The sequence below is a fragment of the Anomaloglossus baeobatrachus genome, chromosome 1 (genome assembly GCF_048569485.1).
Source record: "Anomaloglossus baeobatrachus isolate aAnoBae1 chromosome 1, aAnoBae1.hap1, whole genome shotgun sequence".
In the NCBI taxonomy this organism is placed as follows: Eukaryota; Metazoa; Chordata; class Amphibia; order Anura; family Aromobatidae; genus Anomaloglossus; species Anomaloglossus baeobatrachus.
The window spans coordinates 293229004-293243119 of NC_134353.1; the positions used below are offsets into that span (position 1 = coordinate 293229004).

Sequence of the window (14116 nt, forward strand, 5' to 3'; positions counted from 1 at the left end):
TCCCTTTTTCCGTTCTTCAAAAGTTGGGAGGTATGCATTTGCGTTCCAAGGCTTGGGGTAGGGACAGCTCAATGTTGCGCTAGGACAAAGGACTGGACATGGTTGCTGATGGTGTTTGCGAATGTGCAACAACAGGTGCAGGGTAGGAGTCATCCATGCCTGCATCCTGGACAGAGGCTTGGTAAGCATGTAGCACATGGGAAGAGGCACTAGTGTCACCTGCAGACACTAATTGTGGACCCAGGCATTCAGCCGACCTAGTCGAGTGCTTTGATGACATGTGCTTGAGCATGCTGGTGTGGCACAGATGCATATGTCGCGGGCGGGGAGGAGGGTGACAGCACCGTGCTCACCCCTCTGCTCGGGTCCGGCTGCTGCTGCTCAGTGGTGGCTCGAGCGGTGGGCCGGATCCCGGGGGTTCTCAAGCGGCACTCCTCGCCCATGAGTGAAAAGGGGGGGGGGTTGTTTGGGTGATTTGGGGATTTATTGTCCGTGACGCCACCCACGGTTGTGGTGACTTGTTAACACCACCGCTGCTCTGTTTAGGAAGCCCGGGAGTGATGGTGCGGAGCAGCCAGTTGTTGATGAGCCCCTCCGTGGGTAGGGGTAGTGGTGCTCCCGGGGCCCAGGGATGGACTTGTGATGGTGGGCAGGTGGGTAGGGGACCCTTGGAGGTGCGGGGGCGCAGGGGGCAGCGCTGTGCCTTGCGGCACGGTGGTACTCACTCAGCCAGTAAACACGACACAGTTCTCGGTAAACAAACGGCTGGTTGGACGGGTCCCTCGGACGGTTCACGGTGCTGCGGTTCCCTGCAGTTAGCGGTGACGGTCTCTTCCCTGCACCTTTGAAATGTCTGTTTGGTAGCGATGGGTTCCCACCGGTTACCCGCTCCCCGGCTACAATCTGGACCGGAGGAGCCACTCTCTTGCCCGCAGGCGCCGGCCCTGGGAAACTGGTGCCTTGGCGGTGGCGGTGTTTCCCCGTTGTGGTTGGACCTTTGCCGTCAATCAGGACTTGCTTGTTGGGAGACAGACGTCCCCTTCACTAACGGATTTGGCAATTTACGGCGACTCCAAGCCTTGCCGGGATCCGAAAGGCCCCTGCCCTGGTGCTGACTACCCTTTGTATACTGCTCCAGACCCCCGGGCACACAGCCTCCGTGGTCCTTCCAGCAACCTCCAGACAGTCCCCCTGCAGACCTTCACCGCCGTCTGCTGACCTTGCTGACTCCGTCCGGGCACACAGCCACAGACTAACTTCAGGCTTTCTGTCACTTCCACTGATGTTTCACTTCACTCTAGCTCCCTCCTGAGCTACGCTCTGTCCACCTCCTGCTCCTTCACTCCACTCCTCTTAACCGCTCCTCAGTCAAGCTCTGCCTGAGCTAAACTCTACGGTTCTTCCTGCCTCCAGGGCTGTGAACTCCTTGGTGGGCGGACACCAACCGCCTGGCTCCACCCCCTGGTGTGAACACCAGCCCCTGGAGGAAGGCAACAAGGATTTTTAGGTTAGCTGGTGTACCTGCAGGGAATGTGGGGTGCATGTGGTGTTGTGACCTGTGACCCCTGGCTTGCCCAGGGCGTCACACATATATTACCATTCTTTTTTTTCTGCACTTTCTTGAAAAAAATGCCAGACCGGGAAAACCTAACCCTTCGCCTGAAAACTTTCCACATGTGGGTGATTTGGGGAACAGTATACTCTCTTCGCTCTCTAGCCACCACACTGTCTATTCCTGCCTGCTGCAGTGCTGGTGATCCCTCCCCCCCCCCGCGCTGTTGCCCTCGTTATGCATGGCACCTTCCCAGATTGGGTAAGGGCCTTCATCATGCACCACCTCATCTTCTACTTCCCCATTCTCATCCTATTGACTTGTTGACGTAACAGCATCACTTGTTGGCAACTATGTCTCATCATCATCTACCTCTCAGACACTAATTGTCATTCCTCACTATTGTCTTCTTGTGATCATGGCTGCTCAAATATTTGGGTATCACTGCATACAATCCCCTCTTGCCCCTGTTGAAATGTGCAGGGCGTGAGGCTAGAATCAATAAATGGAACTATAAAGAGCTCTTTAAAGTGTCTGATTGTGGGATCACTTGGTATTCGCCATGGTGGGAGGAAGTAAGATCATGGTGAGGATTATGTGGTCCACACACTTTTGGCTATCGAGACTGGACTGTGTGGAAGCTGGGGTGATGCTGGGGAACATACTGGAAGCATTATCTGCTATCCAACCGACTACTTCTTCGCACTGTTTTGGCTCCAAAAGTGGTGTCCCATGCCCACCTGCAAAGTACAGCAGGAAGCTAGGTCTCATGTTTCTTATGTGTGTTTCTTGTGTGCCTGCAGCATACATGTGTCGCCCTGGGCAAGCCAGGGGACACAGGTCACAACACCACCACACCCCACACTCCAGGTAGGCACATCTGCTAACCAGAAATCCTTGTTGCCTTCCTCCAGGAGTCTGTTGATGCACACCAGGGGGTGGGCCAGGCGGTTGGCTCCGCCCACCAAGGAGCTCACAGCTCTGGAGGCAGGAAGTGTCAGGCAGTCGAGCTCAGGGCGAGCTTGTGTAAACAAGATAGCCCCGGGCAGGGGAAGAGTGAAGTCCTGTGAAGGGCTAGAGTAAACAACCAAGAAGTGAAAGTGGAGGAAAGAAAAGGAGTAAAGGAGGAAAGCAAGAAGAGGTGACAGAGCAGAGAGTGTGCAACGCCTGAGAGCCCAGCTTTGTGTAGGGCCAGAACAGCAAGGTCAGCGACGGCGGTGACTGTTCGGAGGGGGACCGTTTGGAAGTTCCTGGAAGGACCCCGTTGGCTGTGTGCCCGGTGGTCTGGAGCAGTGTTCCGAAGGACAGTCAGCACCAGGGCAGGGGCCTCTCGGACCCCGGCAAGGCTAGGAGTCGCCAAATTTGCCGAATCCGTCAGTGAAGGGGACGTAGATCCCCCAGCAACCAAGTCCCGATTGACGGCAACAGCCCGACCATTACAGGGGAGACACCGCCACCGCCAGGGCACCAGTTTCCCCAGGGCCAGCGCCTGCGGGCAAAGTGTAGAGCTCCTCCGGCCCAGATTGCAGTCGGGGAGCGGGTAACCGGAGGGAATCCACCGCTACCATCAGTCAACACAGGTGCAAGGAAGAGAGACATCACCGTCACCTACCGGGAGTGCAGGTGCAGCCGTCTGTGGGACCGTCCTACCAGCCGTTTGGTTTACCGTACAAACTGTGTCCAAGTCTCAGGCTGAGTGAGTACCACAGTGCCGCAAGGCACAGCGCTGCCCCCGCGCCCCTGCGCCCTCCAGGCCCTACACTTTTCATCTCTTCACTGGGCCCCGGGATCACCAACCTCTACCCACGGAGGGGCAACACAACACCTGGCTGCTCCGCATCACCATCCCCGGGACCCCCACACTGAGCAGCGGTGGTGCAATCACCACAACCGTGGGTGGCGTCACGAACTATAACAATCCCCACACCCGACAAACACCCCCCCTTTCACTCACGGGCGAGGAGTGTCGCTCGAGAAACCCCGGGATCCGGCCCACCGCTCGAGCCACCACTGAGCAGCTGCCGGACCCGAGCAGAAGGGGTGAGCGCGGTGTGCTGACACCCTCCTCCCCGCCCGCGACAGACACAGTTTAACTTAGCCCACAGCCTCTGCGTGTACCATGAGCAACACGTCCACTTCCCTGTCCATTACCAGACTCTGTGCACATTTTAAATTAAGTATATTATATATGCCTGCAAAGCTTATGGTATTAAAAGGGTAAAGAAAATCTGTAGCCCTGAAAAGGACTTTTGTTTTAAGGTGCAGAAGCAGTATACCTATAGAAAGACTGTAAGGATATGTGCACACATTGAATATTTCTGCACAGGAAAAGAGCCGCAGCAAAAGCCCTGTTTTCGATGCGTTTTTGCATGCATTTCTCAACTGTAGTTTTGACTGACTTCATTGAAGTCAATGGGTGAAAATACATTGCAAAACTGCTCGAAGAATTGACATGGTGCAGATTATTTTCTGTGCCAAATCTGCAAGTCACAAATAAGCAACGTGTGTGTGACACTTCAGAATTCTCATTGACTTTTCTGGCACCAGGATTCCCTTTAGGTTTTGTGACCAATATGCTCCTAAAAACGCAACGTGTGCACATGCACACAGCCTAATAGTGTGATAACATTATTCCCTGCAGTGACCCTGGAGTCAGAGATTCATCCAGGCATCTTCCCCATGATGTTCCCATTCCATTTAAGCACAGTTTCCATCCATTTAATCATTTTTCCTGCCTCCCAGTTCTCCAGGGGAGTCTTTCAGAAAAATGCTCAAGTTTTCCCATTGACTTTCATTAGACTCGTTACTCGAATTGAGCCCCTCTGAGTATCCAACCTGCTGGATTCGAGAACCAAGCACTTGATTATTTTATTGTTCGCTTATCACTACTTTTTCCCAGTAATACAATGTAATACCTTGTATGCTAATGAAATTTGTAGCAATGCTGTCAGGAACAATTCCTTCTAAAGCTTCCCTCTTTATCTGAATCCGCTGGAGTTCGCCTGTTAATCATAATGCATAGTTAAACAGTGCAGTGTACTCAAATGTATCACACATTTTCAAATTGGCAAAATAGGTCTGGAATCAAACTATACAGTGTTCATAAAATTCTATAGGGCATATGTGTACATATACTGTATGTGCAGTGGTTAGTTCACTAGACCAGGGGACAATGTTAGTAGAAGTTTGAGTAGAGAAGTGAATGAGCATGAAAGACCATTTAAAGTTGATGGCTTTGAACAGGCTGTCTGGGTTTAGCATGAAAATCTGCAGTCGCTCTAGGTGATTTTTTTTGCCCTTTGCACTGTCATTATTCTCAATTGTTGTCAGGAACACAAGGAGGTGAACATAAGTATGTGATATGCATGCTCCCTGCCACATTCCAACTAGATGTGCACGGCATTGTTCAATTCACCATTCCATGTCCGCTCCACTCAGTGGAGAATCCTGATAGTGCACACTGTGATGTGAGGCTTTACAAGTCTGCAGTCACATAGAGTGACTGCAGACTTTCGTGCCAAAGCTGGTCAACCCCTTAAAGAACCTGTCGGTCGCAGCCTACTTGCTACGTTCATGGAACAGTGCAAACTGGAGTAATTTGCTCTAACAATTGATGGTGGGTCAGTGGATGGATTTCCAGTAATGTAATATTGAACATCTATCATACTATTTAATTATTTCAGACAGGGGATAGGGATCAAGATATTTTTGACATTAGGAATCTAACCTTTCGGGTTTAAAGTTTCACTTAAAGCTTGTTTCCTTACAGTTTTACCTTCTGGCTGAAATATAAAAGAGAAGAAACCTCAAAGTATCCACAATTAAAAAATAAATACATACTGGACCATTTTTTTTTTACACCTTTGGATTAATAGCAGACTAAAAATCACAAGATCACAACTATTGTGGCACTACAGTAAAGCCACATACTTTTGCAAAAACATGGGGGGCATAGTAGTCGACTGAACTCTGACAACTCTTTATTCTTGTAAAGTGCTGAGGTCCAATTGGTCAAATCCAATTAATCACACTTAGATAGCATTTGCAAACATATACTTACAATTAGCTACTTTTTGCATATTTTTCACTGAATTACACTGACAAGTAAAAGGGTAACAATGTATTGAGCTTTTGACCTTCAGGCTCCATATCTCTTCATACACTACAGTTTGAAATTGAGACTAGCTTCATTTTATAGATAATCATCTTGGCTATCTCATACATATATTTGACTTGCAACTATTTAGTTATTCTTGTCATGTCACTGCATTGTTACTGGTTTGCTTCTTGGTTTGGAAAACTCTTTTTCTTCCTGTATACTACAAATTACAACCTGTTCTCACATTCACTAATAGCTGAGTGTGTTATTAGGTTGATTCCCAAATGAAAGGTCACTGGTTTGAATTGAGAAGCAGCCACAAAGAAGATATCCCAAGAAAAGAGTAACAATATAAATCGATCTTGTCGATAGCGGTCTATTAGCCAAGAAAATAGCCAAACTGCATCATGTGAGTGGCATGACAGTTGGGAAAATATGAAATGAAGTTCATCTATTTGTTCAAAAGCCAAGAGGTGGACCTCTAGGCAAAATATTGAAGTCAACATGTCAGCTCATCACAAGGTCTATCAGTTCTGGCATGACAAATCAAAAAGGTCCATGGAGCCTCTGTTAGGAGTCTCAACACAAAAACCAGCCAGATATCCCTCCGGGAAGGGCCAAGCCAAGGGGTGACTCTTTTTAGGAGACCACCATAACCACCATATTAAGTGGCCCTTTTAGTCAATATCCAACTTTTTGACAAGTTTAAAGATATGACAAGGGACATACCCAGGCCAGGTATCCATCCACAGACAGCTGTTTTGGGGTATTGCCCCTCATCAGTGTGGAGTAGGATTCTGGCTGGGTGGGAGCAATGCCTAGTAGACCAACAAAACAAAACAATCACTGATCTCGGGGAGACCAGCCAGAGAAAACACTGCCGGCAGCCAGCAAGGGCGCTCAAGACAGTGAAATCCTAGGTACATTGCCCCCTGGGAAATATGCAAATCAAAAAGGTCCATGGAGCCTTTGTTAGGAGTCTCAACACAGAAACCAGCCAGATATCCCTCCGGGAAGGGCCCAAGGGGTGACTCTTTTTAGGAGACCACCATAACCACCATATTAATGACAAACACAGCACTAAAGGTGGCTTGTATGCCAAGGGGTGACTCTTTTTAGGAGACCACCATAACCACCGTATTAATGACAAACACAGCACTAGAGGTGGCTTGTATGCTTCTTAATAGTGAGATCACAGACATCTTGCGAGCACCATGCCACACACGTTACACAAATCTCAAATGGTCGCCCTAAAAAAAAGTGAGGAATATTTGACTTCAATATTGTCATAAGATGCGTCGTCTTGAGCTTGCAAAAAAGTACAAAAACTGGACAATAGAAAATTTGCAATAGGTGATTTGGAGCATTGAGATAAAAGTCAATAAACTAGGCCCTGATCAATGCAAATGCATCTGGAAGAAAACAAGGGAAAAAGGGACTAATGGATCGAAAAATGTAAGCAACTGTCAAGTTTGGTGGAGGAAGGCTGATGATATGGGGTTGTTTCACAGCCGAAAGTGTCGGATGCTTTACCAGGATCGATGATGGTCTCAACGTTGAGCTATATATGAGTAGTCTACAAGACAAGCTACTTCGTACACTGAAATACTATGTATATGGAAAGGATGACAGAGTTCCAGCAGGACAATAAGCAAAAGCATATATCAAGATTGGTGAAGAAATGATTCAATAACAATAAACAGTGCAGTACAGGTGCTGGATTGGCCCCCACAGTCCGCAGACCTCAACCCAATTGGACATTTGTGGGTAGCATTGAAGAAAAAGCTGTATACATAGCCAAATGAGTTGACTAGTATGCACCAACATTGGAAATGTGTAGAGGAGACCTGCAATCAGATCTCAGTCAAAACATGCTTGAATCTGATTGAGAGCATGCCCTCAATGGATTCAGGTAGTGTTGATAGCCAAAGGTGGATTTACAAAATACAAAAAAATAATAAAAATTAAAATTGATTTTTAGAAGCAAAACAGTAACAAGACAGTGACATGACATGAATCTGCATAACTAATCATATGCTAAATAGCTGCAAGTTAATTTTATGTATGAGATAGCCAAGATGATTGTCTATAAAGTGATAGTAATCTCACATTGGATGCTGTAGTGGATGGTGAGCTATGGAGCCTGCAAGTGAAAAGTTCAAAACATTCTTAAGCTGGTGTCACACATAACGACGACGACAACGACGTCGCTGCTACGTCACCATTTTCTGTGACGTTGCAGCGACGTCCCGTCGCTGTCGCTGTGTGTGACATCCAGCAACGACCTGGCCCCTGCTGTGAGGTCGCCGGTCGTTGCTGAATGTCCAGCTTCATTTTTTGGTCGTCACTCTCCCGCTGTGACACACACATCGCTGTGTGTGACAGCGAGAGAGCGACGAAATGAAGCGATCAGGAGCCGGCACTGGCAGCTGCGGTAAGCTGTAACCAGCGTAAACATCGGGTAACCAAGGGAAGACCTTTCCCTGGTTACCCGATGTTTACGCTGGTTACCAGCCTCCGCTCTTGCTGCCAGTGCCGGCTCCTGCACTGTGACATGTGGCTGCAGTATGCATCGGGTAATTAACCCGACGTATACTGTAGCAAGGAGAGCAAGGAGCCAGCGCTAAGCAGTGCGCGCGGCTCCCTGCTCTCTGCACTGTGACATGTAGCTGCAGCACACATCGGGTTAATTAACCCGATGTGTGCTGCAGGAGAGCAAGGAGCCAGCGCTAAGCGCGGCTCCCTGCTCTCTGAACATGTAGCACAGCGACCTTATGATCGCTGCTTCTGCTGTGTTTGACAGCTAAGCAGCGATCATAACAGCGACTTACAAGGTCGCTGTTACGTCACCGAAAATGGTGACGTAACAGCGACGTCGTTGTCGCTGTCGTTTAGTGTGACACCAGCTTTACACTTTTGTTCATCAGTGTATAGGAAAAAATAATTAGCATGATTTTCAGTTTTTCCTAAGAATTCTGTAAGTAAACAATTAGACAAACCATCAACAGATATGGTTTCCAGGACTATCTCTATGCTGATTACACACAATTATACACCTCTTCTCCTGACGTCACCCCCACAAATACAAAGTACCATGGATTGTCTGTCTACTGTCTCTAATATCATGTCCTACCTTCCGAACGTCCCACATCCATCTCCAAGTCTCCTTACAAGCTGCATCAGTTCTCTGGAATGCACTAACCTGGATGATCTGATTAATACCTAGCCCCCATATTTTGAAGTGTGCTTTTAAAACACATCTACTTTGACAGGTCTATCACCTCATTTCACTATTCTAAGGGGTACTTTACATACTGCGACATCGCTGCCGATATATCGTCGGGATCACGTCGTTAGTGACGCACATCCGGCACCAGTAGCGACATCGCAGTGTGTAAAACAAATGAGCGACGATCTACGAGCGCAAAAACGTGCAAAATCGTTGCTCGCTGACACTTCTTTCATTTCCATAATATCAGTGCTGCTGCAGGTACGATGTTGTTTGTCGTTCCTGTGGCAGCACACATCGCTATGTGTGACGCCGCTGGAACGACAAACATCTCCTTACCTCCGTCCACCGGAAGAGGAGGAAGGAAGGAGGTGGGCGGCATGTTCCGGGCGCTCATCTCCGCTCCTCCTCTTCTATTGGGCGGCGGTTCACTGACGCTGCTGTGACGTCGCTTTGACACTAAACGAACCACCCCCTTAGAAAGGAGGTGGATCGCCGGTCACAGCTATGTCGCAGAGCAGGTATGTCCGTGTGACGCTGCAGTAGCGATAATGTTCGCTACGACAGCGATCACCACATATCAGCCGTGCGACGGGGGCGGGTACTATCGCGCTCGACATCGCTAGCCGATGCTAGCGATGTCGCAGCGTGTAAAGCCCGCCTTACTCTTCCCTGTTCTGTTTTTCTAAATCTTCCCCAGAATCTGGTATTATTCTATTCACTTGTCTTCATCTTCCATGCACCTAACAGCAATTGGTAACTACATTTAGATACTGGCTGTTGAAGGCTCATGCAGGTTGATATGAAAACTCCTATTTACTATAATGACAGCTGGACCATACCTGACAAAAACCTCTTACCAATTGTGTGCCCCCAATTTTCTTATAGATTGTAAGCTTGCAAGCAGGGTAATCACTCCTTCTGTAAGTGTTAAACTATGTATTACTTTGTAATGTATTTATTTTCTTCACGTGTCCCCGCTAATTGTAAAATGCTGTGGAATATATTGGCACTATATAAATAAAATTATTTTTAATCATTTTTAATAGGAGGCAGTTTTATTATTACTTTCCACAATTTTTCTTAAGTAAAAATTATTTTACTGGTAACTTTTTTATTTGTACTTTATTATTCAATTTGTGGCTTTTTTATTATTGACGGTCTTCAAAATCAGAATACTCTTGTGAGATCCACACTTCAAAGATTCAATGAACGATGCAGAGGTAGATGCATCATCTTCTTTCACTACGGTTGTATAGAATTTTCTTGGGAACTATAAGGCCAGTTTCACACGTCAGTGAAAAACACTGACGTTTTTCACTGGCGTGTAAAACAGGCACATGTCCCTCAGTGTGCCGTGAATCACGGCACACGTGGGGTTGTCTAAATGCAATCCGGGCTCCATTCTCCGTGCGCGACAGTAATCAGCCGGCTCAGAGGCAGCAGGGAGAACAGGCTGAAGAGAGCGTGGCTGAAGTCGGGTGAGTTAAAATGTTTTTTATTTTAGAAGCACGTTTTTTTCTGGCACGTGTTTCACGGACCACACCACTGCGTGGTCCGTGGGACATCAGTGATGCCAGAAAAAAATGGACATGTCTCCGTGCGGCAATCACGCACACGCGGGTACGCCGCACGGAGACACGTGTAGTGAAAAATCACTGATGTGTGAGCAGAACCATTCATTATAATGGGTCTGCGTATGTCAGTGATTCTGGTACGTTTAAAAAAAAAGCACAAACGTACCAGAATCACTGACATGTGAAAGGGGCCTTAGGCTATGTGCGCACTTACCGGATTTTTCGCGGATTTTGCCGCGGATTTGCTGCATGTTTCGCTGCAGAAAATGTTCATAACATCTCTGCAGTGAATCACCAGCAAATCCTATGGAGAAAAAAAATCCTGTGCGCACTGGGCGGAATTTGACAGCTGCATGTTTTGCTGCGGGAATCCCGCAGCAAAAACAAGTGCATGTCACTTATTTTCCGCACATCGCTGCGGGATTTCACTCCATTGACTCAATGTTAATCATGAAATCCCGCAGGGAATAACGCAGGCAGCAAATTCTGTGCGGTTCACTGCGTTTTCCTCCGTTATTCCCTGCGGTATTTCGCGGTTTACCTCCGGTAATGTACATCACTTGCTTGCGGTTTTGCAGGGAAGTGATGTCATTACAGGAAGAGGAAGCTGTGCAGAGAGTAAACACACACAGATCACACACACACAGACATCACAGACATAGAACACATAGACACAGACACATAGAACACACATAGAAAGAAAACGGAAATATAGAAAAAAAAGAACGTGGGCTCCGCTGCATATTTACCTTCCAGCCGAGGTAAGCACAGAGCGGCGGCCCGGTATTCTCAGGCTGGGGAGGGAGAGGGGCAGGGGTAATGTCCCCCGCCTCACTCCCCCTCCGGCAGCCGAGAATATCAGCCGCAGCTGCCCCGGCACTGTCGCATGCATTATGCGGCACTGCCGGCGTGTCCTCGGCTCTTCTTGCCACCGTGTAGCAGTGGTGACAAGGTAATACAAGGGGTTAATGGTGATGGGGGACCACCGCCATTAACCCCAGGCTTGATCATGGCAGCGTCTATGAGACAGCTGACATGATCAACCCGTAAGTAAAGTGAAAAAAACACAGACACCGAAAAATCCTTTATTTTAAATAAAACCAACAAGCCTCGTTCACCATTTTATTAACCCCCCCAAACAAAGCTCCGGCGTAATCCACCGCTCCGACATCCACAGCTCCGGCTCCTGCGTCCTGCACTGCTGACATCCAGCCGCGACTGTCACAGACACAGGCTGAATGCAGCAGACAGCAGAGGTAATTACCGGTCATTTCCCACGGCCGGTAATGTGAACTCACTGCCGACCGTGGGAAATGCAGCGATCTGTCCTCTATCTATCTATCCCTCTATCTATCTGTCTGTCTATCTATCTATCCCTCTATCTATTCTTCTGTCTATCTACTATCAGAATTAAATGTATTTTTTTTTTTTTCTTCAATGTGCTTTATTGCATTGAATGCAATAAAGCACATCACAACCCGCACGCGGCAAAACCGCGGCAATACCGCGAACAATACCGCGGTAAAGCCACGGCAAACCGCGGCAAACCGCATGCGGTTTTCGGGTGCGGTTTCCCGCGGTTTTTTACCGCGGGTGCGGTAATCTTTGAGAGGATGCGGAATTTTCTCAAGAAAATTCCATTTCCCAGTGCGCACAGAGCCTTAAGCAGATAATTACACTGAACTGGTAGAAATTATGATATCTTCTTTCCATCTCCTTGGTGGTGCAAGGAGTATCAAGGTGCATTATCTTGACAGCCACTTTACCGATATCGCAGCGTGTAAAGCGGCCTTAACAGTCCCTAGCCATCTACTTTATCTGCACTGGTTGTAAAAAATGAGCATGAGCCCATGTCTTTTTTGATTATTTATTTAATTAGTTTAATAAAACCATTGTGGTGGAGCCTCTATTTTTAATTACTAACCAAGATAAAGCACACAGCTTGGGGCTGCAGCCTGCAGCTGTCTACTTTACCCGTGCTGGTTATCACAAATAAGCATGGGATTGTACTTCAAAGTGGCATAATATTCTAATAACATTGTTCCCTGAAGCAACCTGTGTTTCAGAGATGCATCCGGGCATCTTCCTCATGCTGTTGACATTAATTTCAGCACTTTTCCATCCACTTCAGCATTTTTACAGCCTCACCAGACATCCTGGGAGGGTCCGATGGAAACTATTTCGAGCTTACCATTGACATGGATTAGATTTGTTATTTGTGTCAAATCCACAAATAGTACGAAATATTCGAGATGAATAATCCAACCGCAAATATTTCACTATTTGCCCATCACTAGTTGAATGTGTATACAAAGGGTTTATCACATCTTATCTAAAGCTGATGGAAGAAAAATAACAGCAGATTTAGAATCAGCAACAAAATCTGACCTAAAAACAATTTAAACATCTCAGGCATTAATTTTCTTGTTAGTAATAAAGTTAAGTTTAATAGCAAGTAGTGCATTATGACATAGTCTAGTTTCCACAGGGGACAGGGGAAACATTTATGGAATAACATAGTATTTAACCCCTAAAATTGTTCAAATGAGCAAGCATTCAGCTATTAGCTGCACTTAGATGGGCAGGAGGACCTTTGTTTTAACTATTTTTTTAATACATAACTTTTGCACTTCCCCAATGGCAACTATTTGACCTATCCTTTGTCTCTGCTCAGTTTTATTGCAATACCTTATCTGCTACGTTTTTACAAGTGAAATAGTCTTTCATTTTAGTAAAAAATAAAAATACTTTAGTACACACCAACACGTTAAGCTTCTTTCTCACTCTGTCTGATCGGCTGCTACCAGTAGCTGAAACATCTATGTAAACTTCTGTTGCTTCAAGTGGGATTACAACAAAGTACACCACCTTGGTTGATTGCGAAGGTATTGTAACGGATTCCTGATAACCTTTTGATTTAGTAGCCAAACTGCATAAATTCTCATTATAAAGGAACTTCACCCTGACCTGGTAAAACAAAGAAATATAGCAAAATAAATAGTAAGTAATATAAGTAAAAATAAAAAACTTATATAAATAAAATAATAAATTTGGGGGGCAAAACATTGATTCTCACAGATTTACAAAATGTAAGCTTGAATGATTGTTATATGATGTTAAATCATATATAGAGTGTTTAAATATGCAATCTTCATACTTTTCTATTGCGCACACTCTCTCATGGTCAGAATACTTTATATTTCTATACTTTTTAACCACTTAACAACTGCCAATATATATTAAAACGGCAGCTGCAAAGGGGCTTTATTCCTGATTGCTACAAAATAGTCACTGCAGCCATATACTGTATGAATTCATTGAGAGGTGCAACTGCTACAATGGGGTCACTTTTGGGATTCTTCTGCTGTACTAGCACTTTGGGGACTCTGTCTCCTGCAAACTATTCTTGCAAAATCTGTGCTCCAAAAGCCAAATAGAGCTCCATTCTACAAAGCAGTAGTTTCTAACGACATACAGGGCATCACTGCATTCGGGAGAAATTGCACCATAAATTGTGAGGTCCAGTTTCACCTTTTAACTTTTGTGTAATTTACAAATTTGCAGCTAAAAATAATTACATTTTTTACCACTAAAATGTTTATTTTCATATCCCAATGTTCTAAAATTATGTGGTTTTAAAATATTCACTATACCCCTAG

General features: G+C 46.2%; 1 protein-coding gene across 1 annotated transcript in view; it reads right to left on the minus strand.

Moving 5' to 3' along the window:
• Nucleotides 1-14116, minus strand: part of LOC142291993 (venom factor-like) — a 353454-nt gene that overhangs the window by 154463 nt on the left and 184875 nt on the right. Inside the window, exons 21-23 of the mRNA XM_075337006.1 lie at nt 13218-13424; nt 5280-5334; nt 4468-4554 (exon numbers count right to left, since the gene is read on the minus strand). Of these exons, the coding sequence (XP_075193121.1) occupies nt 4468-4554; nt 5280-5334; nt 13218-13424 (349 nt within the window). The remainder of the gene's footprint in view (nt 1-4467; nt 4555-5279; nt 5335-13217; nt 13425-14116) is intronic.